General features: G+C 46.0%; 1 protein-coding gene across 2 annotated transcripts in view; it reads right to left on the reverse strand.

The window, feature by feature from the left end:
- Positions 1-23,118, reverse strand: part of VPS41 (VPS41 subunit of HOPS complex) — a 297,906-nt gene that overhangs the window by 15,774 nt on the left and 259,014 nt on the right. For both annotated transcript variants that reach the window (XM_075586656.1, XM_075586657.1), the window contains 3 exons: positions 16,710-16,846; positions 5,503-5,602; positions 5,097-5,141 (listed from right to left, as the gene is read on the reverse strand). In XM_075586656.1, the coding sequence (XP_075442771.1) occupies positions 5,097-5,141; positions 5,503-5,602; positions 16,710-16,846 (282 nt within the window). The remainder of the gene's footprint in view (positions 1-5,096; positions 5,142-5,502; positions 5,603-16,709; positions 16,847-23,118) is intronic.

Here is a 23,118-nt window from a genome sequence, read left to right on the forward strand (position 1 = left end):
TTTAGCCATTTTTTTCATAGGATTAAAGCAGGGGGTCTCCAGAGCTGAACCCCATGAGTTTCAGTTCCGGGGACCCCCTGCTTTGGAAGATACTTACCTCCATACGGAGGTAGCTTTCCTCTGTAGTTACACCACTAATATCCCATTTGTTCAGTCTCTGAGCATTACAAGTCTGAAACAAAGATTCATCCCCATTGCTGCATTAATATGGAAGCCTTCAAGGAACATATTTGACACAGAAGGTTACAATTTAGGGGATACTTTTTTCCAACATTTAAAACAGAAAACCTTTCCGTATTTTATGCTTACTCTATTTTAAGTTTACTGATGTGTTATGTCTCATGTGGAGATTGAACCGCAAATAAGATGCATGCATGATAACAATGTTCCAATTACCTTTTGGCTCACCACCAGAAAGATGTTGCCAGTAGCTATTTTAAGTTCCTGAACATGCCGGCACATAAAAAGATTAAGATACATATTTACAGCGCTGTGCAATAAGACACCTTCTGGCTTATTCCAATAAATGGATGGTAAGGTTTCTTATGGGTTATCGTTGCTTAGTAAATATGTCAAAACGCCACAGCTGCCTAAAGGGTGGTCCGTTCCTCCGAATGGGACCCCAAGGGAGAGATTTCTTGGGGTGCCACGGTCAAGCACAAATATTAAATCTGGCTACATCTGTATATGGTGCGAAATACATTGAGGCAAAGAAATGCATAACACATTGGGGCAAAGAGATGCATCTTGCTCCAAAATTGTTAATATTGTGTATGACTTGCACTTTATACTGTCATTGAGAACGTGTTTTCACAAATGAAACACACCTGGACATAGAAGCATTCACAAAACTAAATTTACCCTGTAATTGGGTTTGGAGCTTATCTGTAGGCAGTGATTACATGTAGCCTGAATTACACTGTACTAGACATCAAAAAGCAATTTAATAAATTTTTACCACCAGCATACTGTGTAAATGAAAATGGTAATACTATAATTATAGTAAGCAGTTCTATTATGCTTTAGATTTCCGCTTTATTTCCTTGATGTTTGTGTTGGTTGAATTCAATTAGTATCGAATTACAGAAGCTGAGTTTTTCAGGAACAATATATGGATTCTTTATAAACTTTAAACATTACATAGTTACATAGCAGAGGAGGTTGAAAAAATACAAGTCAAGTTCAACCTATGTTACATTTAGACGTCAAATAATCCAATATTTGTATTTACAGTATGTGGATCCAGAGGAAGGCAAACAGGAACCCCAGTGAAACATCATCCAATGCTGTCTCATTAGGGAAATATAAATTCCTTCCCAATCCAATAATGGCAATCAGATTACTCCCTAGATTAACATCCTTCCCATGTTTACTTATTTTGTATATACCTGTATACCTTTCCTTTCTAAAACAAGCTGTACAAACTTTTTTTGAACATATCTATTGTTCCTGCCATCACAGTCTCTATGGGTAATGAATTCCACATTGTAACTGCCCTTACTGTAAAGAACCCTTTCCTTTGTTCTGGTGAAATCTAATTTCTTCCAACCTTAATCTATGATTCCGTGTCGTTTGTACTGCCCTTGGGATGAAAAGTTCTTTCGAAAGCTCCTTCTATGAATATAATTGTATATAGTTATCATATTCCCTCTCAGGCACCTCTTTTCTAAAATAAACAAATATAATTTAGCTACATTAGAAAAGAGGCGTCTAAGAGGGGATATGATAATTATATACAAATTCTAAAATATGTTTTATTACACCAACAAAAAACTACCCAGTTGCTCCCGTAAGAGAGATTTAGGACAACATTCACTAAAGGATCAAATTGCTCAGTTATTACATGGCGATAAAAAATAAAAAAAAAGAGGGTTGGGCCGATACTTTTTACAATAAGCGCTGTATTTACCAAGAATAATTTATTACTAAATGAACTGCAAAATTAATTCTCTATTGCATACACAAAATTTATGTTAACTCAAGAGTTAAACAATGCTCGAGAGGAAAATAAGCGATATGCAACTGTGCAGGGGATAGGAGATCACACTTTTCTACCATAGGGTTATGCAATAGGATTTCTATTAAAACCCTATGGCAGAAAATTATTTTATCCCCTTTGGATGTCTGAGGCTACCAATGCATTGCAAGGGGATGCTTTCAGGCACCAAAGCGGTTAACATACATAATAAAAACCCTACAAATAAAATACAAGAAGCATAACATCCATTTGTACAAATATTAACCCTTTATAGAAGCCCAAGTCTTCAGCTAGTCATGGGATGACCATGACTATCTGTCCACTTGGGCTTCTACAAGTTAATATATTCAACATTGTTAGTATGTATTATTAATATCCTTTCTAGGTTGGATAGTCTTATCTTGCCTATGTCAACAGAGGCCATTATATACATACAGTAGGTAAGACAGGTCTAATACCAGGCTTGTGTAGGTGATAACAATTAAGAGTGTAAGAGTTGATTTTCAACTGGTATCAGTTGATTGGAGCTTAGTGGACCCTCGTCCCAGGGTATAAGCTCACCCCACCCCACCCCCCTTTTTAAGCAACAGGTTTTTCCATGTCCCTGTGCAAGACAGGTCCACTGAGGTCATTTTATTTAATTTCCTGTATATTTTAAAATCTTACTTCACTAGTCTTGTCTGAAAAAATTATCACCACAGATGAGCAAGTGAGGGAAACAATGTTTAATGTTAGGATACATTTTCATTTCAGAATGCAAACTAGATTCACAATTACGTGGTGGGTGAAAAAGATACAAAAAGTCACCATGGTACAATGTAAAGTAACCCCATGAGATTGTTTGCCTCAAAAAGGACCAAACATTTGTCCGTGAGTGGGTCCACTAACTCTGCATCTTCTTTGACCCAAGGTTTACTAGTGTAAACTGTTTAAATCAGCACCCCTTTTTTCGTAAGTTTGTGAATCCCGGTCATTTTAGTGGGTGATCTGGCAAATTTATGTTAAACCCACATTTGCAAACACTTAGTCTGGCTGGACCCCGGGGATTGAGTCTTAGCCTATTTCCACTGCTGATCAGAGCATCGTTCACAGGCGGCATTACAAGAAGGGTCCCTGACACAGAGCTCAAGCCTACAGCGACTCCTGAGTGGCCCTCCATATACAGGTTCTCTCACTATGACAGTAGGAACAGCTAAGCCATAGCGGCTAGGGACTCCCACCCTGTCTCCCCCCTCTCCGTGTGCAGGGTTATGTATGTAGGGTGAGGTTATATGCTTGTGCTAGGGGGAGGGGGGGGGGGTTCTCACATGATCCGCTAGTGCTGTATACTGTTAGATATACTGTCACGGCCCCTTTTATTCTCCAACATCTCCGATTTTGTTTGGGTATTTTTTTCGAATGCCACACACTTCATCGCGTTCATGCCGCATTCATGCCGAGACAGCGCTAATACAATGCACGCGGCCGTGGCTTTAAATACCGGAACATGCCGCATCAAATACTGCATCTGCCCGCGGTTTTCAGAGTTGCACCGAAATGGCCGCACGAGGCTAAAGGCGGCCGCCACTGTACTATTTGTGTCATAGGTGATTTGATATTAATTTCCCCGGCTACTTTGAGATATATTAGGCATCTTTGATGCCAGTTGCTGCCACGGCAGCTGTTTATGGTTTCACATTGTGTAGTGGCTATCCGGTTACTCGGTGCATCTTCTATACATTTCTCTAGCATACATTTGCAGTGCGAGTATATAGAGTGACTTGGACCCCACTTTTTGGACAATAGTACCCTTTTGTGGTTACTCAACCCCTTTGTCAGACCTTATTTTCCCTTGGGATGGGAATCAGACCGAGGGTCAGCGTAGATATGGAGAATAGGGTACCTTCCCATTCTTTCGCCGTGCCACTTGTTCCCACCGGTCTCCCACCCTTTCCCATCCCCCTCACTCCACTGTGTGTAGGCGTATGTATTTAGGGTCAGTTATTTAACTGTCCGATTCCAATCATCCACTCCACCGGATATATTGGCATGGCGGTCCTCTATGAGCTACAATTTCTTTATAGCCATTTATGCTGTTTGCATTGAGCCAGACACTTATGACTCTGTAGCTTTGCGTTTATATTGGTTCCCTTTCTTTTATCTTCATATATTATTATTACATTTGTTTTTAACACATTTGTTTTACACTACATTGCTTTGGGACATTCATTTGGCCTTATCACCTACAGTATGGGGCTCCACGGCTCAGCCTTGGTTACTCTTTTTAGGTACAGCCACGCTCTTATAGACAGGTTATTTTCCCACATATATACTTCTAGCGAGCAACGATTCCATGCTATTGGGGTGTTCCTGTTGTGTCCCCACCTTGGTGGAGCACTCTCTGTCTCAGGTTACCTCCCCTCGTTTTGTTTAACACTCCGTTTTAGACTGACAGATGATTTTGTTCTTTTCCAATTTTTTTTTGAAACTTTTTTTCTTCAGATAATTTTTATTAGTTTTCCACATAGCACAATTAATAGGCATAATATATCCAACAATATGACCGTGTGAACATACCAATACATTGATTAGAAATATTGTTAAGTAAATATTCAACACAGTTTTAGGTAAGCACTTATAATCTGGTTATACTTAAATTGCAGGAAAGTTTTACATTAGATTCAACTTATTTCGGTCAATGTTGGGGGATCGGCTCTTACTGGGTAGCATATGTTGGGAGGTGAAAGAAACAGAGATAAAGAACACCGACAGGAAGAGACGAGAGGATGACAAAGATGGACTGGAGGGGCAAAAAAAAAGAGGGAGGGGGGGGAGGGGAGATCCCCACCCCCCTTTTTTTTATGTGCCATTATATATTATATCACAGAACCCAGTGTGCAATATGATTTGTGATTTAATGATTATCCTTACACTTAATCAGGATTGGTCAGATAACTTTTAGATTAACCTACATTTGGCAGGTCACCAGTGGGGAATTGTTGCTGCTTTGAACTCAGCTCCACATGTACGGTCATTATATTGATTCAAGAAAAAAAAAATACAATGTAAAAAAATAAATAAATAGAAATTATAGAAAATTAAATCGATTCAGGAAAAAAATAAAATAAAAGAACTGTACCTGTAGGAAGTATGGGAGACAGACAGGCTTCACAAATATTCTCATCTGGAAAAGAACACAACATACTTATTGTAAATCAAGCAAACAGATAACATTACTTTTCTTTTCATGAATGGATGATCATATAGCAGAAATAGTTAGATGCTACACCGGAGTCTAATATTGTTATTCTTATGCCACAGCACTAAATACAATAAGATTACTGTAGATGTTACGCCCATAAGTTAATACTAAAATGGGTCAAATAACAATTCTTGTTAAACAGCCATAATGCCATGTTGGTTATTAATATAGCTTTAAACCAACGGTGGTGGGCATTCCATAAAAATGTTTGTGAATGCATCTCCAAAAAGCGTATCTTCACCAGAGGGACTTTCCTGAGAAACACTGTATATTCTGTACATACCATCAACCAGCATGCCTTTTGACTGGGTTCTATGCATTTTCTTCAGCAAAGAGAGAGAGTCTGATACCAAAATTTTCTTGCACCCCTCTCGCAGTAATATCTGTATAATAACAGAAGAATTGAGGATTCATTATTGTAATCCTTTGTTATCTTCCTGTTAGAATCATGTTTTAATGCATCATTGGTGTACTTCAGAGTTTTCTATTTTGCATCTACTATATAATGTTTTAACACAGGGCAACAAACACTGGGATTCCCTAAGTGCCAATGTGGGATATTGCACCCCGATCCAGCCAATGTGGGATATTGCACCTCGACTGCCATCGACTTGTCTTGAATCGCAGATAACATTGGATCAGAGTGCTACACTCTACAAGATTCTAACAGGGTTAGGTCAAAGTGTCCAGGATTTAACATATAAAATATGTCATAAATCAGATGCCAGATTAACAACCAAAGATGTGCACTCTCTCTTTGGGAGTTTGTACGAGTTCGGAAATGTTTATATACTGTAGTAATCTCTGATTTCAGAGTCATATTAGCCCAGTATTGCTATTGCTACGAACGCAACAGTAGTTCAAAGTTCTAGTAGCCATATTGGTCCTGGAGTAGTGTCGATTAATTGCAGATAGTAATACCCTTTAAGAAACCAACAGGAAAGTTCTTCATAGATAAAATTGGAGTGTGCGGAAGTTTTGAAAACTCTCAGGTCTTTGTTGCAAGAGTACTCTTGGTTTGACGAAAAGACCTGTAAGGTTTTGAAAGCTCTACTGTACAGTCTAATGTATGAAGAGCTCTCAAGTTGGTCCCCTAACAGGTATAAACTTACAGTATTAGCATTAAGGCACTGCTCAAGGTTTTATTACCCTTACATATTAAAGTAAAGAGTGGAGTTTACTCCCCCATTCTGAGTAAATCCTTATACTTAATAAGAGTAGAAATGTCATACTCTGTGATCCTTAACTTTATTCTGTTATGGTTAGAGGTTTTAAATAATAAATGTAGTGCGCTTGAAGAAGACTCTAAGAGGTTTCAACAACTCTATAGACTATAATTGATCAGTAAATACACATATCATTTGTGAGCACATTCACGTCTCAGGCAGGTCTGCAACCCTGTTACAATGGAAGAACTCTGATGTTGCTCCCTAAATCATATCTCCACTGTCAACACTATCCAATCCATGAAAGTAAAAAATACAATTAAAAAAACCATTGCTTGCAAAAAGATTTTTTGGTTTGAAGATGTGTTTTACAGTCAGGATTTCTGATAAATGATACCCCTATCAGTAAGAAGGAAGGCAAGATAAATATCAATCATGTTGAATACAAAATGACTTAGTGTTTTATTTACAATGAACCATGGGCGATGGAACAAAAAAGGAAAACCGAAAAAATAAGAAAAGAGCAAAAGGCAATTCAAATTTACATAACAGATTAAAAATCGACAAACGCCAACTGCTTAAATACAGAAAGTAATACACTTAAAACAACAGACTAAGTGTTATTGTTTTAATTAGGGTTGATTAATCAAAATAGATTCACTGAAAAAACACAGTGAATTAATTCTGTTATAGGCCTTCAGTGGGAGGCACTAACGTGTGCCATGGGCTGTTAAAAGCACTTCAAACTGAACATGAGATTCTATCATGGAAGTTCTGCCCCTCAACTCAAATCTATTCACCGTAGCAATGCTTGTTGATGGATATGGATGTATTGGCAATGTTGTGATTGGTCTGATGTTTCAGTGTGTTCTGTGCTGCTGATGGATATTCACAGTAACTTCAGAGGACACCAACGTTCTTGTTGGTACAGAGGAGGAAAATAAAATTTGATGCCAAAAGACAAACCTTAAAGAATCTCCATCTTCTGTTTTTTTCAGAATGTTTGAGACAATAGTTTTTTTTTTCAATCTTGACAATGATGGCTCTCCTTAGCACAAGCAGGAGAGACACTGGACAGACATGTCCATGCACATTCAGGAGATTGCAAATTATTTATTTATATTTATAAAATGTTTTACCAAGAAGTAATACATTGAGAGTTACCTCTCGTTTTCAAGTATGTCCTGGACATCTTAATATATAAAATCGAATGGTTAGTGAGGTTAGTGCTATCTGCGGTGAATCTGATTGGTCCGTGACTCTCATTGGCCAAGAGGTACGCCCCACTGTGACATCACCTCCTTCACTCTCACACACTTGCAGTCACACCACACGCCCAGAACCACACACACACACACACACACACACACACACACACCTCTGAGTCATGCTGTCACCCCTGTGTACCTCCGACTCATGTACACACACACACACACACTCACACTGACCTGTCATCCCACATCTCAGTCATGCTGTCACCCCTGTGTACACACTGTCATCCCATAGCTGACACTCATGCTTACTCCCCTGTAGCTGACACTCATGCTTACTCCCCTGTAGCTGACACTCATGCTTACTCCCCTGTAGCTGACACTCATGCTTACTCCCCTGTAGCTGACACTCATGCTTACTCCCCTGTAGCTGACACTCATGCTTACTCCTCGGTAGCTGACACTCATGCTTACTCCCCTGTAGCCAGAACTGTAGGCACAACGGACGAAGCGCACTCCCTATAGCCGCGCACATTCAACCGCGACACTCCCTGTGCACATGGCCGGCCATATGGCCTCCTTCATATGCACATGCCCGGACTAACCGCCGGAACAACCGCACTCCCTATAGCCGCGCACATTCAACCGCCATTCTCCCTCCGCAGTCGCCGGCCGACAGTCCCTGTGCACATGGCCGCCCATATGGCCTCCGCACACACACGACGACACTCCCACGCACCATCAAGACTGCCTTACTAAAAACACATATATTCAAATATAAATATATATCAAAACAATGGCGTGCATCACTACGCACTTTACATTTTTATAAAAACAATGCCTGCCCGTACCTTCACCTACGCACTCTTTATTTACTGTCTAAAATGGCCGCCACACGAACTTACAACATGTACCTTACATTGACATTATACAATGTCCCGCTTTGCCAATGTTACATTAGTTCCCTTAATAACATTATTTTATTACTTTACTTTATTAAATCGCCGCAATACTACATTTAATTTACATATTAAATGTCCGCATTCACAATATGTGTGTTTAACATTAACAAATGACCGGCAGCCTTCACCTACGCACTCTTAATTTAATTTCAAAAATGGCCGCCACACACACTTACAACATCTACATTTCATTTACATTATTTTATTCCAGCCCCCCCCCTCCCCCCTCTTACCCGACCACCAAATCACACTTTCCCCCCGCTCCGCTCTTTCCCGCCCGCTCCGCTCCTTCCCGCCCTCTACGCAATGGACGACTTCACGGCCACGACACCGCTCCAGCACCACCACTTACTTGCCCAACACTGCTCCGCTACTTACTGGCCGCTACTTACCGCCCTTCACCGCCGCTCCGTTACTTAACGGCCGCATTCACTGCCGACAGCTCCAGCCCCCACACAGCTCTGAGGGGGGTGGGCTCTTGGCCCCCCGCCAAAGCACGCTCCCCATCCCCGAGATCGCTCCTCCGGCTCTCTCCACCTCTCCCTGCAGCCACAGGGAGGGGAGATGCGTGCGCCTCCGCCGCGAGCCCGCTCCCCGGCGCTCTCCCACTTCCCCCCAACCCCCAGAGCACGCTCTCTCAGGATCACCCCCACACACACGCCGCTACCCCCCTTCACACACGCCGCTTACCCGCCTCCCCATCCCCGACAACGGACACCGCCGAGGAGCACGAGGTGGAGGAGGAGAGCGTCAGAGAGGTGGTGCCGCGCACTACCTCCTCTATGCCACCGGGAGACGGAGGAGGCCAGGAGTGGGGAGAGACAGACTGGTAGCCCGAGGAGGAGCGCGCCAGGCTGCCAGGTGAGGAAACGCAGGGGGAGGGATCCCTGCATTTCATGCAACCTCCCCCCCCCCCCTGCCTTTCATGCAACCTCCCCCCCCCCTGCCTTTCATGCAACCTCCCCCCCCTGCCTTTCATGCAACCTCCCCCCCCCCCTGCCTTTCATGCAACCTCCCCCCCCTGCCTTTCATGCAACCTCCCCCCCCCTGCCTTTCATGCAACCTCCCCCCCCCTGCCTTTCATGCAACCTCCCCCCCCCTGCCTTTCATGCAACCTCCCCCCCCCTGCCTTTCATGCAACCTCCCCCCCCCTGCCTTTCATGCAACCTCCCCCCCCTGCCTTTTATGCAACCTCCCCCCCCCGCCTTTCATGCAACCTCCCCCCCCCTGCCTTTCATGCAACCTCCCCCCCCCTGCCTTTCATGCAACCTCCCCCCCCTGCCTTTCATGCAACCTCCCCCCCCCTGCCTTTCATGCAACATCCCCCCCCTGCCTTTCATGCAACCTCCCCCCCCGTGCCTTTCATGCAACCTCCCCCCCCCTGCCTTTCATGCAACCTCCCCCCCCTGCCTTTCATGCAACCTCCCCCCCCTGCCTTTCATGCAACCTCCCCCCCCCTGCCTTTCATGCAACCTCCCCCCCTGCCTTTCATGCAACCTCCCCCCCCCTGCCTTTCATGCAACCTCCCCCCCCTGCCTTTCATGCAACCTCCCCCCCCCTGCCTTTCATGCAACCTCCCCCCCCCCTGCCTTTCATGCAACCTCCCCCCCCCCCTGCCTTTCATGCAACCTCCCCCCCCTGCCTTTCATGCAACCTCCCCCCCTGCCTTTCATGCAACCTCCCCCCCCTGCCTTTCATGCAACCTCCCCCCCCCTGCCTTTCATGCAACCCCCCCCTCCGTGCCTTTCACGCAACCCCCCCCTCCCTGCCCTTCACGCAACCCCCCTCCCCTCCCTGCCTTTCACGCAACCCCCCCCCCCTCCCTGCCTTTCACGCAACCCCCCCCCCTCCCTGCCTTTCACGCAACCCCCCTCCCTCCCTGCCTTTCACGCAACCCCCCTCCCTCCCTGCCTTTCACGCAACCCCCCCTCCCTGACTTTCACGCAACCCCCCTCCCTGCCTTTCACGCAACCCCCCCCTCCCTGCCTTTCACGCAACACCCCCCCCTCCCAGCCTTTCACGCAACACCCCCCCCTCCCTGCCTTTCACGCAACACCCCCCCTGCCTTTGACGCCCCCCCCTGCCTTTGACGCCCCCCCCTGCTTTTGACGCCCCCCCCTACCTTTGACGCCCCCCCTGCCTTTGACGCCCCCCCTTGCCTTTGACGCCCCCCCTCTTGCCTTTGACGCCCCCCCCTTGCCTTTGACGCCCCCCCCTTGCCTTTGACGCCCCCCCTGCCTTTGACGCCCCCCCCCTTGCTTTTGACGCCCCCCCTGCCTTTGACGCCCCCCTGCCTTTGACGCCCCCCCCTGCCTTTGACGCCCCCCCTGCCTTTGACGCCCCCCCTGCCTTTGACGCCCCCCCCCTGCCTTTGACGCCCCCCCCTGCCTTTGAGGCCCCCCCCCTGCCTCCGGCCAACGCCGGGTATACACACACACCTCTCCTCCTCCCCCCCATCACACTCACCTCCCTTCACCGGCATGACCCCCTTCCTCCCTCGCGCCATCCAATTGAGAAGATGGCGTCACCCGGAAGTAGAGGTAGGTGTCGCGTGTGTGTCGCTCCCCCACTTCACCCACCTCACCCCCCCCCGCTTCACCCACCTCACCCCCCCCCCCCCACTTCACCCACCTCCCCCAGCACGCTCTCTAAGGCTCAACATCCCCAGGAGCAGGAGGAGGGCGGCAGGGAGTTAATACCTCCTTTGTGCCACTGGGAGTCGGCGGAGGCCACGAGGGGGGAGACAACCAGTGGCAGCCCGAGGAGCGTGGCATGCTGGCAGGTGAGGAAATGCAGGGGGAGGAATCCATGCCTTTGACGCACCCACCTTGCCTTTGACGGCGCCCCCCCCTTGCCTTTGACGCCCCCCCTCCCCCTGCCTTTGAGGCCCCCCAGCCTTTGACGCCCCCCTGCCTCCGGCCAACGCCGGGTATACACACACGCACACACCTCTCTTCACACACCCCCCCCCCATCACACTCACCTCCCTCCACACCTCCCCCCCACCCCATCATACTCACCTCCCTCCCCGGCGCTCATTCACCTCCCCTCCCCGGCGCTCACTCCCCCTGCCTTTCACTCCCCCCTCCCTGCCTCCGCGTCCCCCTCCTGTCCACTGTCGTCGTCTCCCTCCTGTCCACTGTCGTCGTCCCCCTCCTGTCCACTGTCGTCGTCCCCCTCCTGTCCACTGTCGTCGTCCCCCTCCTGTCCACTGTCGTCGTCCCCCTCCTGTCCACTGTCGTCGTCCCCCTCCTGTCCACTGTCGTCGTCCCCCTCCTGTCCACTGTCGTCGTCCCCCTCCTGTCCACTGTCGTCGTCCCCCTCCTGTCCACTGTCGTCGTCCCCCTCCTGTCCACTGTCGTCGTCCCCCTCCTGTCCACTGTCGTCGTCCCCCTCCTGTCCACTGTCGTCGTCCCCCTCCTGTCCACTGTCGTCGTCCCCCTCCTGTCCACTGTTGTCGTCCCCCTCCTGTCCACTGTCGTCGTCCCCTCCTGTCCACTGTCCCGTCCCCTCCTGTCCACTGTCCCGTCCCCTCCTGTCCACTGTCCTGTCCCCTCCTGTCCACTGTCCCGTCCTGTCCACTCTCACCCCCCCTCCTGTCCACTCTCCCCCCCTCCTGTCCACTCTCCCCCCCTCCTGTCCACTGTCACCCCCCCCTGTCCACTATCCCCCCCCCCCTGTCCACTATACCCCCTCCTGTCCACTGTCCCCCCCTCCTGTCCACTGTCCCCCCCCTCCTGTCCACTGTCCCCCCCTCCTGTCCACTGTCCCCCCCTCCTGTCCACTGTCCCCCCCTCCTGTCCACTGTCCCCCCCTCCTGTCCACTGTCCCTCGCCCCCCCACACATGTCCACTGCCCCCCCTCCTGTCCACTGTCACCCTCTCCTGTCCACTGTCCCCGTCCCCTCCTGTCCATTGTCCCTCCCCCCACCCCATCTCCTGTCCATTGTCCCTCCCCCCACCTTTTCCTAGCGGGAAATTTCACTCACGGGCAACGCCGGGTCTCTCAGCTAGTAGTTAATATGACAAATAATACATGGTTACAAATACAGTTACATAAATGAACAGGGTATACATTATATACAATACATTGCATGCACAGTTAGAGAAGATGTATATTATAGGCTGATAGAAGTTTATTGAAGGACAGACATCATACGCTGTGTTTTTTCCTTTTTTCCTTTTGTGTTTATTTTCTTCTCTTATGTGGGGACGATTCTGGGAGAAAGCCTTAGAAAGCCCCCCGTCAGCAGGATTGAGGAATGCTTGATAACAAAAGGAATATATTGTGAGTGCTTAATATACTGTATAGACATGATTGGATTTCTCTGATTTGTTTGGAACATACTATAATATATCGTCTTTTTCCTCTTCCCCCTCTATCGTCTCCCCTGTCTTGTGCATGTGCCAAGGGGAACCATTATCGCTAAGATTGAAACGTTGTGTGTTGAAAGAATCTGTGGGTTCTCTGGGCAGCAATTGTGATTTAAGACTTTTGATCTTATAATATTTTTTATATTTTACTACTTAATTGTAAAGAGATTGTCATTTTCAATTGTGTACATTTATGGCACTGGGGGATAATACACATTAGTAGGACTTTTATTCACAGTTTTTCCCCCCAGCTTTACATAAACCGTGTTCAGGGAAAAAAGGGACCCCTTTTGTTTTTCATTATATCTTATATATTTTTCGCCTAATCCCCATGAAAATGTGCTCAATTGTAAGTCTGTTATATAAATTAACAATACAACAAGCGACAGAGAAGCAAATTGCTACATCCAATATGACAAAATACACAGTAAAATATTTATATATTCTCTTGAAAAAGGGTCATTTAGTTTAACCCTTTGGCCAAAGCATCGTAAGCCTGCGAGCCACGTCAAGGCAAACCTAGTTTGCAGGTCCTAACACTACCAGATAAAATATATAAATTAACAATACAGATGTAGATACCTGTTTTCAACCGCTTGCCTTGCGAGTTATGCACGGCATCCTCTCCCACGCTGCGAGATTCCAAGGCCAGACTAATGGCCCATCGGATTAACACAGCGGAGGTCCCCCCATTTTAATGGGACTCACACTGTGTGAATCCTACCTGACTTCACCTGTCTGTAAGAGACGTGCAGTAAGAGAGAGACTGAATCAGTCACTCTCCCTGCGCGCCTCTGATAGGCGATCGTGGGGTTTTTATTTTATTTTAATAATACTGTATTTTAGCAGGGGGTCTCCGGAGCTGAACCGAATTTATTTCAGGTCTGGACACCCTGATTCCCGAGTTACAGGCACCATTATGGGGTGTCGGTATCCCGGCGGCCATGTTTAAATTCTCCCACGTCAAGGCCCACGTGATCGGGGAATTAAAACAAAGTTTGAGTTCAAAGTATCGTTCAAAGCATGTGCTCAAAATGTCCTCCTGCTGAAACGTACGCCCGAAGACGAGAACGCCACTGTCTATGCCATTGCATAATCGATAACGCGTTGATCAGCTGCTCCCCCTCCTAAATAATACGTTGTTTTACAAATTACTTTTTTCAGTCTTCCTAGTGACCATCCTTTATCAGTAAACAATTTATGGAAGCGTTTTGGACCATAATTCTTGCTCTGTCTCAAACACTTTATAATGTGCTTATCTCCTGCACTCAACACCATTTTGTAACTATGCACTTGATGAGGTCATCACGCCGTCACCTATTCCAACGAATATTTATTAGATTATCAAATAATTCTTAAATGTAAGAATCTACTGACAGACCTATAATTGCTCAAATTTTCATGAAAATTAAGTGATTTCCTGCAAGATATGTGTAGAGAGAATATATGTGCCAATTTTTATAATATTTCATGCTCAAGCAAATTTTATTCTGGGCACTAGATGACAGGTTATATGTGGTCCTTCACTCTGTGTTTATACTGACCTGCTTAAAATGTGAACGCCACATTTATACTGTATACAGTATATGTATATAGGCTTATACTGTATCAAATAATTCATGGCATTGTTATGTTTTATGTTTTACTTTGTTGAATATCCTTAAAATTATACATATTACTAATCAAGTAGCAAGAATCCAACCAGTAAACTAGACCTCTATTTCAACTGTGTTCTTCCAGAAAAAGTGGATAGCAGAAGAAATAACAAAGCTAAAGCATTCGCGTATGGGTATTTTAAGACAGGAAATTACAACTAAAAACTATTCCTATTTTTGTCTTGGATCAGAAGGATGAAGAGATTTATATAATGGTTGCATACTCTATAGTGCAAGTGGATCAAGCTTGCAATGTCAGAAGCATCTTGAAAGCAAAACCCTAATTTAATACTATAATAAATAAAGAGCAAGCCAGCTGTGCCTGGTGATACAAAGTGGAGGCTGAGGTTATGAAGAACACACGAAATGTGCATCTCTAAAATTGTGTTCTTTCATTAAAACAATATTGCTTTATTCCCTAGATGTTATGAAGGTATATAGAACTGCGTCTATACAATTCTGTATGACTTGTTACTATTCTTGAAGGTATTATGACTATTGGGTGTGGTACTTCCAACTAATAACCTGTAATTTTTTTTAAATCTAGTGTCTCACAGCAGCGGGGTAAGCAAAGGCTAGACAGTAAACTTTCCTTATACATTGAGAAAGTGCTTTCTGCGCGAAACGCGTTGGTGGGGCGACACCTTCGCCTTGTTTGTCTGCATGACCAATAAATAATTTATTTTTATGACTTACGCACTCTCAGTCTTTTTTTTCAATGTTTCAGTGGTAGTGCTCTGTTTTTTTCTTCTGCTGCTTAGACAGTAAACTCAAATCAAATTAAATTGGCTTTACTTGAACCAAATAGGCAAAACAATAAAAAGTCCATGTATCAAAAGGATAACAAAGGCAGTCTCTGGCATTCAGCAGACTTTATCCTGAGTGCTAGAGTCACAGTCTGTACTCCCAGTTACAGGACTTACAGAGAAGAAAGAGTAGCCAGGTTCTTAGGCTACTATGGGCTAGATCCACAGAGTTACGTTAAATAGGGGCTCATAACATCACGTTATAAAAAACAGGAATAGATGTTTTCCTGAGGTTAACGCATATCCATAAAGCTAATTATAGGCATTAACAGTGGCTGACACACATCTCATAAGCATAAACGTAACATCCCAATATTGTACCATAAAACTGCGCTATCTTCCAATGTGACCTTAAGTATATCTTGGCCATACTCTGATTGACACCCTGAAATAGGTGTTTAACTGAAATTGATAGAGAGAGGAGAGGGAATTACCACTGGGAATAAAGCTGTGTTGGGTAACTAATAAAAGGCCTATGTTGGGGTGTGGATGCGAGTAACACCAAGATTAAGTACAGTGTAGCTTAACTAGCGTTAACTCCCAGCGTTACCTTTATCGGACTTAAGTCGATATGCATTATGTTAACGCTGCATTCGTATATTATGTGCATGTCATTATCACCAATGGACATGAAATGTTCTTTTCGGCGGCAAACATGGTTTAACGGTATGTTATTGTCCTTTAAATATGCAGTGCTAGGCTTAATGTGATATTAAATTAGGTTATCGTCACCTTAAGTAATTTAACAGAGTTTTGTAGAGTAGCAAATTAGCAGATACTTTTGTAGAAACACATGTAGTGCATCTGCACCCTTCTCCTGCAGTCTACCTGAGATCAATGCCTCAACCCTGACATAGGAAAGCAGCCTAATGAATGAATCCAGTGCACCCAGAGCTAACACGTTAGCTCTGCAGTTCCAGGTACACTGGACATCTAGAACTTGCATAGACAGCTAACGTCAGTGTATTAAAAAGGGGCAGGTTACCTGTATACATACGTACAGATGTAGCAGGACTTATGGCCTCCGACACCAGCTGCGAGACTGACCTGGCTCTGTGGGGGCATCGCTATGGGGGTCCCATCACAAAGCTTGCCCCCTGCTTGCAGCAATGTCGTGGCAATGCTATCTTCAGAGGCTTTTTCTTTCAGCTGTGGCTACCGAGACAGTGAGTCCTGCTACATCTGTATACACATATTTTTTTTTACATACATACTTTATACATGTATTTTTTGTAATCATCAGTATTAAACACATAGGTTGTACTATCTGCTGTACCTTTGACTGAATTCTAAATGTATCCAATTAGCGGCACTTACCTGAAGATTGTAGTCCTGTAGGATTTTAACAAGAGAGTCTCTCAAATTAGGGATCTCCATGCCTTCTTTAATGCGGTGAATCAGAAGGATGGGGTCAACATGGGTGCCAATATTGTTCAGTAAACCAGTAATAAAGGCTGCAAATGAAATATGAAGGCGTTATTTTAAAGCTGCAATACTACACTCACCCCTCCTTTTTTAATTTATATTTTTCTTCTTTGTACATGTAAGGCCGCGTCTATACTCCCTGCGACCGCGCGGCGCGAACAAAAGGCTGTACCTCTATGAGGCAGGCCATAGAGCGTGCAATGAAGCGCGCCCGATTCTCAGGCAGACAAACACTTTTGATTTGGTCGCGCAACGGCCAAGTTACGTGCGCGGTTCAGCCAATGAGGGCGGATCGCTCACATGACATCACCGTCACGCCCCTGCCACACCTCCCCGTCGCTGTGGATCACAGGCCACAGATCGCTTGGCTCCGTCTTGCACACACTATATCCGCAGCCTAAAGCATGTTACAATGTATAATTCTACATTCTTACCTAAGCTGGCAATCGTTTGGTGCTCCTGTTATAAATCTGTCAAAATACTAATTGTGTGCCTAACACAGTGATTTTCAACCGAGGTTCCACGGCCGCCAGGGGGGGGGGGGGGGGGCGGTGAGAGCTTAGAACGCGCGTGCTCGGCGCAACCCCCCTGTTTTAGCTATTTGCATTTCTACATTTATACGAACTGAATTCCGTGTACTGTAGTGCCGACGGTTATTCTAACACAAACCGTGGCAATCACTAAAAAGACCCAGGTACATGCTGGGTCGTGTTTAAGGCAAGTTTAAGGCATTTCTGCATTGACTAATGGCCCATCAGATTAAAAGCGGGGGTCCCTGGCAGTCCCATTCAAACTGAATGGGACTGCCAGGGACCCCTGCTGTGTTAATCCGATGGGTCATTAGTCAATGCAGAAATGCCTTAAACGTGCCTTAAACTAGCCAGGTTACACCCAGCATGTACCCGGGCTTGTTTAAGGCAAGCCTTAGGCCTCGGGCATGGTCAGCGCTTATGCGCTGACCCGTGCTGAGGCGTGCTGCTGCTCGGCACTGAGCCCCTGCAGCCGCAATAAGAGTGGCCTTAGCAGGGGCTCGCGCACGCGTCCGCACGCTTGGGGAAGCGTGTGTCGCACACAGTTTTCAAATTTGGCGCTCGCAGGACGTCACTGGCCCGCCCCCGTCCCGCCCCTTGACGGCGTGCTGTGTAAGGCCAGGGAAAGCACCGCTTTCCCTGAGCCTCAGTGCGCCTCAGCCCGGACAAAATCACTATGTCCCAGGCCTTAGAATACTCGTCTCGTCTGTATGTGTCTCTGTGTGGGTGTGTGTCTCTCTCTGGCTCACTGTGTGTCTCTGTGTCCCTATGCTGCTGCTGTGGTCCTCTGCGCCATGCGCTGGAGGACTCTGCGTATGCATGCCATGTGCAGGAGGCCTATGCTGTGCGCGCCGTGTGTGCAGGAGGCCTCTGTGCATGCGCGCCATGCGTGTCGGAGGCCTCTGTGCATGCGCGCCGAGCTGCCAGCAGAGCCGACGGCCTCTTCTGCCAGCAGTGACATCACTTCCGGGAGTGCACTATCGTCACCAACAGGGCAATTTCCTCCAAGGGAAATTTTCATATAGTAGGTGCCAGCATAGAAGTTTCATTTCAAAAAGGTTTAAAACCACTGACCTAACATAATGGCAGCTTCAGTCAATCTAAATTAGCAGCAACAATATATTCTTATATTACTACGGTAACATTATCTATTGTCATAGTTTCAGCTCAAACTGCTGGGAACATTTGCAACCAATTATCACAACAAGGACAGTGTTGCAAAGATCTTGCACTGCTGGGGAGGTGGACTAAAACCTGATGCTTTAAAACGCATTAAAAATGGCATTAAGAGTTGAATAATAATTTTAAAAAAATGCATTAAGTATCATCTACTATTATTAATACTACTGACCTGATTTATTTAAAAAAAAAAAAACATATACAGTACTGTAAGATTTCAAGTTTTGCTGCCTTAAGCCCATAGGTTGAACGCCGGTTTACTACCAAATATTACATAACTCAGAACTTTCTAGATATTGTGAGTGTGCTACAGAAAACATATATTTTTTTTAAACAAAAGTAACAAAAAGGTGTTTTTAATAATATCAGGTTATGTTTGGTAAGGATAGTGTAAAAACATATTTGGCTGTATTGTGCTACATCTTAAGGCACCTCACTATCTATTAATGTTAATTGGCTGTATTGTACCTTACAGCTTCGCCCCATGGAGTATTTTTAGTTGTGCAAGAAATCCAACAGCAAATGTCAGAATCAATTCTGCACAGTTTCACTACTATTATATAATTTTGTAAAAGCTGTACTCACAGGTGTAATTTGAGGGGACTACCCTGTTATGTAGAGGATAGTTGTGGCATTAGGTAAATTTGGAGCAAAAGTGCCATTTGCAGACTGTCAACAAGAGTTAGGGAGGGGTTACAAGATGCATATATAATTGTATGTATCAATTCCTGCATCTTTCCATGTAATCCGTGTCACAAACTCAGATTGTAGATGGCATAAATATGTCTAAAATCTGTGTCAAGGTTACTAAGATGTATGTGCATGTAATGTATTTAGTGAACCCCAAGAAAGAAGCAAGAAAATGCTACAGCAGGACTGCCGCCTCATGTAGCCACGGCTTTGGGAAACCGGAGTTAAGCTGCCTCTGCAGAATAAATGTTTCACTTCTACAATAAGGGATATTAATACGAGTCATAATCCACCCTTTGCATTGCCGATTCAGCAACATGCTAATTTTTACACAGAAGCAAACAAAACATGAATAACTCAATATTTGCCCATTAAAAATATGCAGAACTACAGTAAGAATATGCTACTGGGATCATAAAACATTCAAAATCCCCCCCAGGACACTGCAATCATGTTTAACGCATACTCAATTACCATGGAGTCAGTTGCTAAAATGTTTGTTCCTTGTTTGGAGTATTAGCAATTCCCTAACCTACTGAAGTTTGCACCCTGTAGCTGTATTTTCCCTTAATAAAAATGGAAGTTTGTAAGAGTTCTCTGTGTGTAGCATTAGACATTAATGGCTGTGAAGATTGATGCTTCTAGTAATGTCTAGCCTTTTTTGCCAACATAATGCGCAATAGAAGAGTTATATTGCTTTCAAAATTAGCTTTAAGAGAAAGAAAAAACACAAAGGCCGCTGTGAAACTACTTTACACAAATGTATTTTAATGCCAATAAACACTCGCATTGGTGAATCATTTCTCAATTGAGTTGAGACAAGCGATGCCGTTAGTTTGCTTTTAAATAGACACTTGCACTGGAAGGTGTTGAAGTATGCCAGGAGATGACTGATTAACATTGTTTGGTTATGATCTTTAAACTTCTACTATTTTTAAACTATGATTTTTTTTGGGGGGGGGGCTATGATTCTTCTTTCACTTTACGATGCAAATATATATACAGCAAGTCATTTTAATAACATTTTTTCATCCTGATTACATACACCATTGTAAAATCCAGCAGATTTTGAGCTATGTTTAGCCCTTAGTATTACACTTTGAATGTTGTTTGTTTTACTTGGCATTATCCTACTGTCTTACTGCATATAGAGATAATGGGTGACATTGTTCACCAGATAACGCAACAAATCCCATTGCAATGAAGTTCAACTGACACCTGAATTCTCTTCTAATTTCATACAAGTTGCTTACTGTCAGGAATCGGCGTTTTTCGCGCTCCCTACAAAGAGCACTCTCTTCCCCTAGGGAGTCCCTGGACACACAACACAATCCTACCAAACCGGCCTCCGCGGCTCCCCGCCCCTGCCACCGACGCGGGATCACTCCCCTCGGCGATTCCTCTGCTCAGTGCCGGGCGCGCCCACGCCCTCCCGCATGCACACCTGCACCCTCCTCTGGCGCAGTCCACGCGCGTACACGCGTTACGGAGCGTGCTCATTCTGCACACTCTTCTTCCCGTCCCCCGGACCTCAGGCTCCGCCCCCGCACGGGCATACTCAGGTTACCAACAAGACTCACCTGGCTTGTTATGCCTGTTGCGGTGTCTCCCTGTAGCTCTTCCTGTCCTGCCTCCTTTCCTGATTGGATCTCCCTGCTTTTTCTAGCTCCTCTCTGCTCTCAGTCTTTGCTCGACATAGTCTCTGCATGGAAGCACTCCTGGATTCTCTTAGTGTTTTCTCAGGTTCTGACACGGCTTGTACTACTACCCCCTCTGGCTCTCGATCTCGGCACTCCTTGGACAACGCACACTCTGGTTACCCCTTGAACACGGCTTGGACTGCAATCTACCTCCGCTCTCCACTCCCTGACCTCGGCAAGGCATTCTTCAATCTATCTCTACAACCGGTACCGGCAAGTATTGTCTACCTTACTACACCTGGCCTGGCAACACTTTATACCACACTCCGGACACGCTCCCTTTGCTGCGGGTGCGTGTATTACCACTTCCCCCTTCAGCTCAGGGGACGGGTCTGATCTGCGGGCAGCACCGGCGTAACATTATGTCGAGCCCACAAGACGCAGACCAGACCGAACTTCAACAGTTTCTCTCCAATCTGCTTCAGCAAAACCAGGCCATGGCGGATCAAATTGTGGCACTCACACGCCAGGTCGCAGTACTCTCTGCCCGAGTACCGACCGCGACTTCGCCAGTTGTAAGCCCCCACTCCGCAAGCGCAGTTATCAGCTCCGATGTAAAGATTCCACCCCCCAAGCCTTATGCAGGTGAACCTCAAGAATGTAGGGGTTTCCTAAACCAGTGTAAGGTGCAGTTTGAAATGGCTCCCCACCTCTACAATACTGGTCGCAAGAAGGTAGCCTACATTTATAACCTCCTCACTGGCAGCGCCCTTGCTTGGGCTTCTCCGGTTTGGGAGCGACGTTCTGACCTTACCCAAGATTACCCGGCATTTAAAGCCGAGTTCCAACAAGTATTCGATTCCCCCGCTCGTCGGGAGATGGCATCTGTTTCTCTTCTCCAGATCACTCAGGGACGGCGAATGGTGACACAGTATGCTGTGGAATTCCGGACTCTAGCAGCCGAGACTAACTGGGGACAAGAGGCTCTCGTCTCCGTATTCTGGCAAGGTCTGGCAGATCCCATCAAGGATGAACTCCCTCGCCAATCCAGGCCGGATCAATTGGAGGTGCTCATTGATTTGGCTGTCCGAGTAGATCAACGTATCCAGGTACGCCGCTCAGAGCGTCAGCGCACTCGCTTCCATAACTTTCAAGTTCCTTTCTCCAGTACTCCCAGCAGCACTCCTGCTCTCCCAAGTGCTACCACACCTCTTCGTCCTGCACTGGAGTTGCCAGAGCCAATGCAATTGGGGGTACTGCACCGACACACTTTATTCGAGCAAATACCCAGTATGTACCTGGCAGATACCTGGAATGCGCCGCTCCTCACCTCTGACAAGCCCCGTTGCGTTTTCCTTCCCAGCCTGGGTTCATGCCTGGCTGACGGGCGGCTGATCTGTTAAATGATAATGATTAGGATTTAATAGGCTGCAATGCTTCGCGTGTCTACCAGATGGCATAAATTCATGAATTGTAATGCAGTATATATATATATACTGTGCAGTATTGCAGCCAGCGGGAATAAAATGCTTCAATCCCTGCCTGGAGATACCTCAATGCACTCGGGCAGAAAACAGTCACAAACCTCAATACACCCGGGTATACCCGAATTCGTGGGACTAGCCGAGCTCGAATAAAGTGTGTCGCCAGTGTACAACGCATCCGCACACCGATACGGCAGTTCCGCCACGCCGGGGGATTGTGTTTCTACTGCGGATCCATGGAGCATCTGGTTCAGGAGTGTCCACTGCGTCCGGGAAACGGGAACACCCAGTGAGTACAGAGGGGCTCTCTCTGGGTGTGATGTCTCCACGTCCCCTTCATAAATGGGAACTCCCTAAAAAACTAAAAATTTCAGTCTCCCTTTCAGGCGATAAGTTCCAGACTTCTACCGCCGCTTTCATTGACTCAGGAGCTGGAGGAAACTTCGTGGACCTTGAATTCGCCAGGCTAAACTGCATACCACTCGTGAGGAAGAAAGTTCCAATCTCACTCGTCGGTATCGATGGATGTCCCCTTACCCCGGCACACATCTCCTTAGAGACGGTTCCCTTGCTTCTGTCCACACATCTACACAAGGTGGTCTTAGTTCTCGATGCCATTCCCGCTCCTGGGATACCCATCACCCTTGGTCTTCCTTGGCTACAGCTTAACAATCCTCTCATTGACTGGACTTCCTCTGCTCCCATCTCCTGGAGGCCGAGGTCAGGCGAGACTTATCAACTGCTGGCCAATACCTCTGTTCCTAAGGTTATTCTACCT

The sequence above is a fragment of the Ascaphus truei genome, chromosome 2, assembly GCF_040206685.1.
Source record: "Ascaphus truei isolate aAscTru1 chromosome 2, aAscTru1.hap1, whole genome shotgun sequence".
Taxonomy (NCBI): Eukaryota; Metazoa; Chordata; class Amphibia; order Anura; family Ascaphidae; genus Ascaphus; species Ascaphus truei.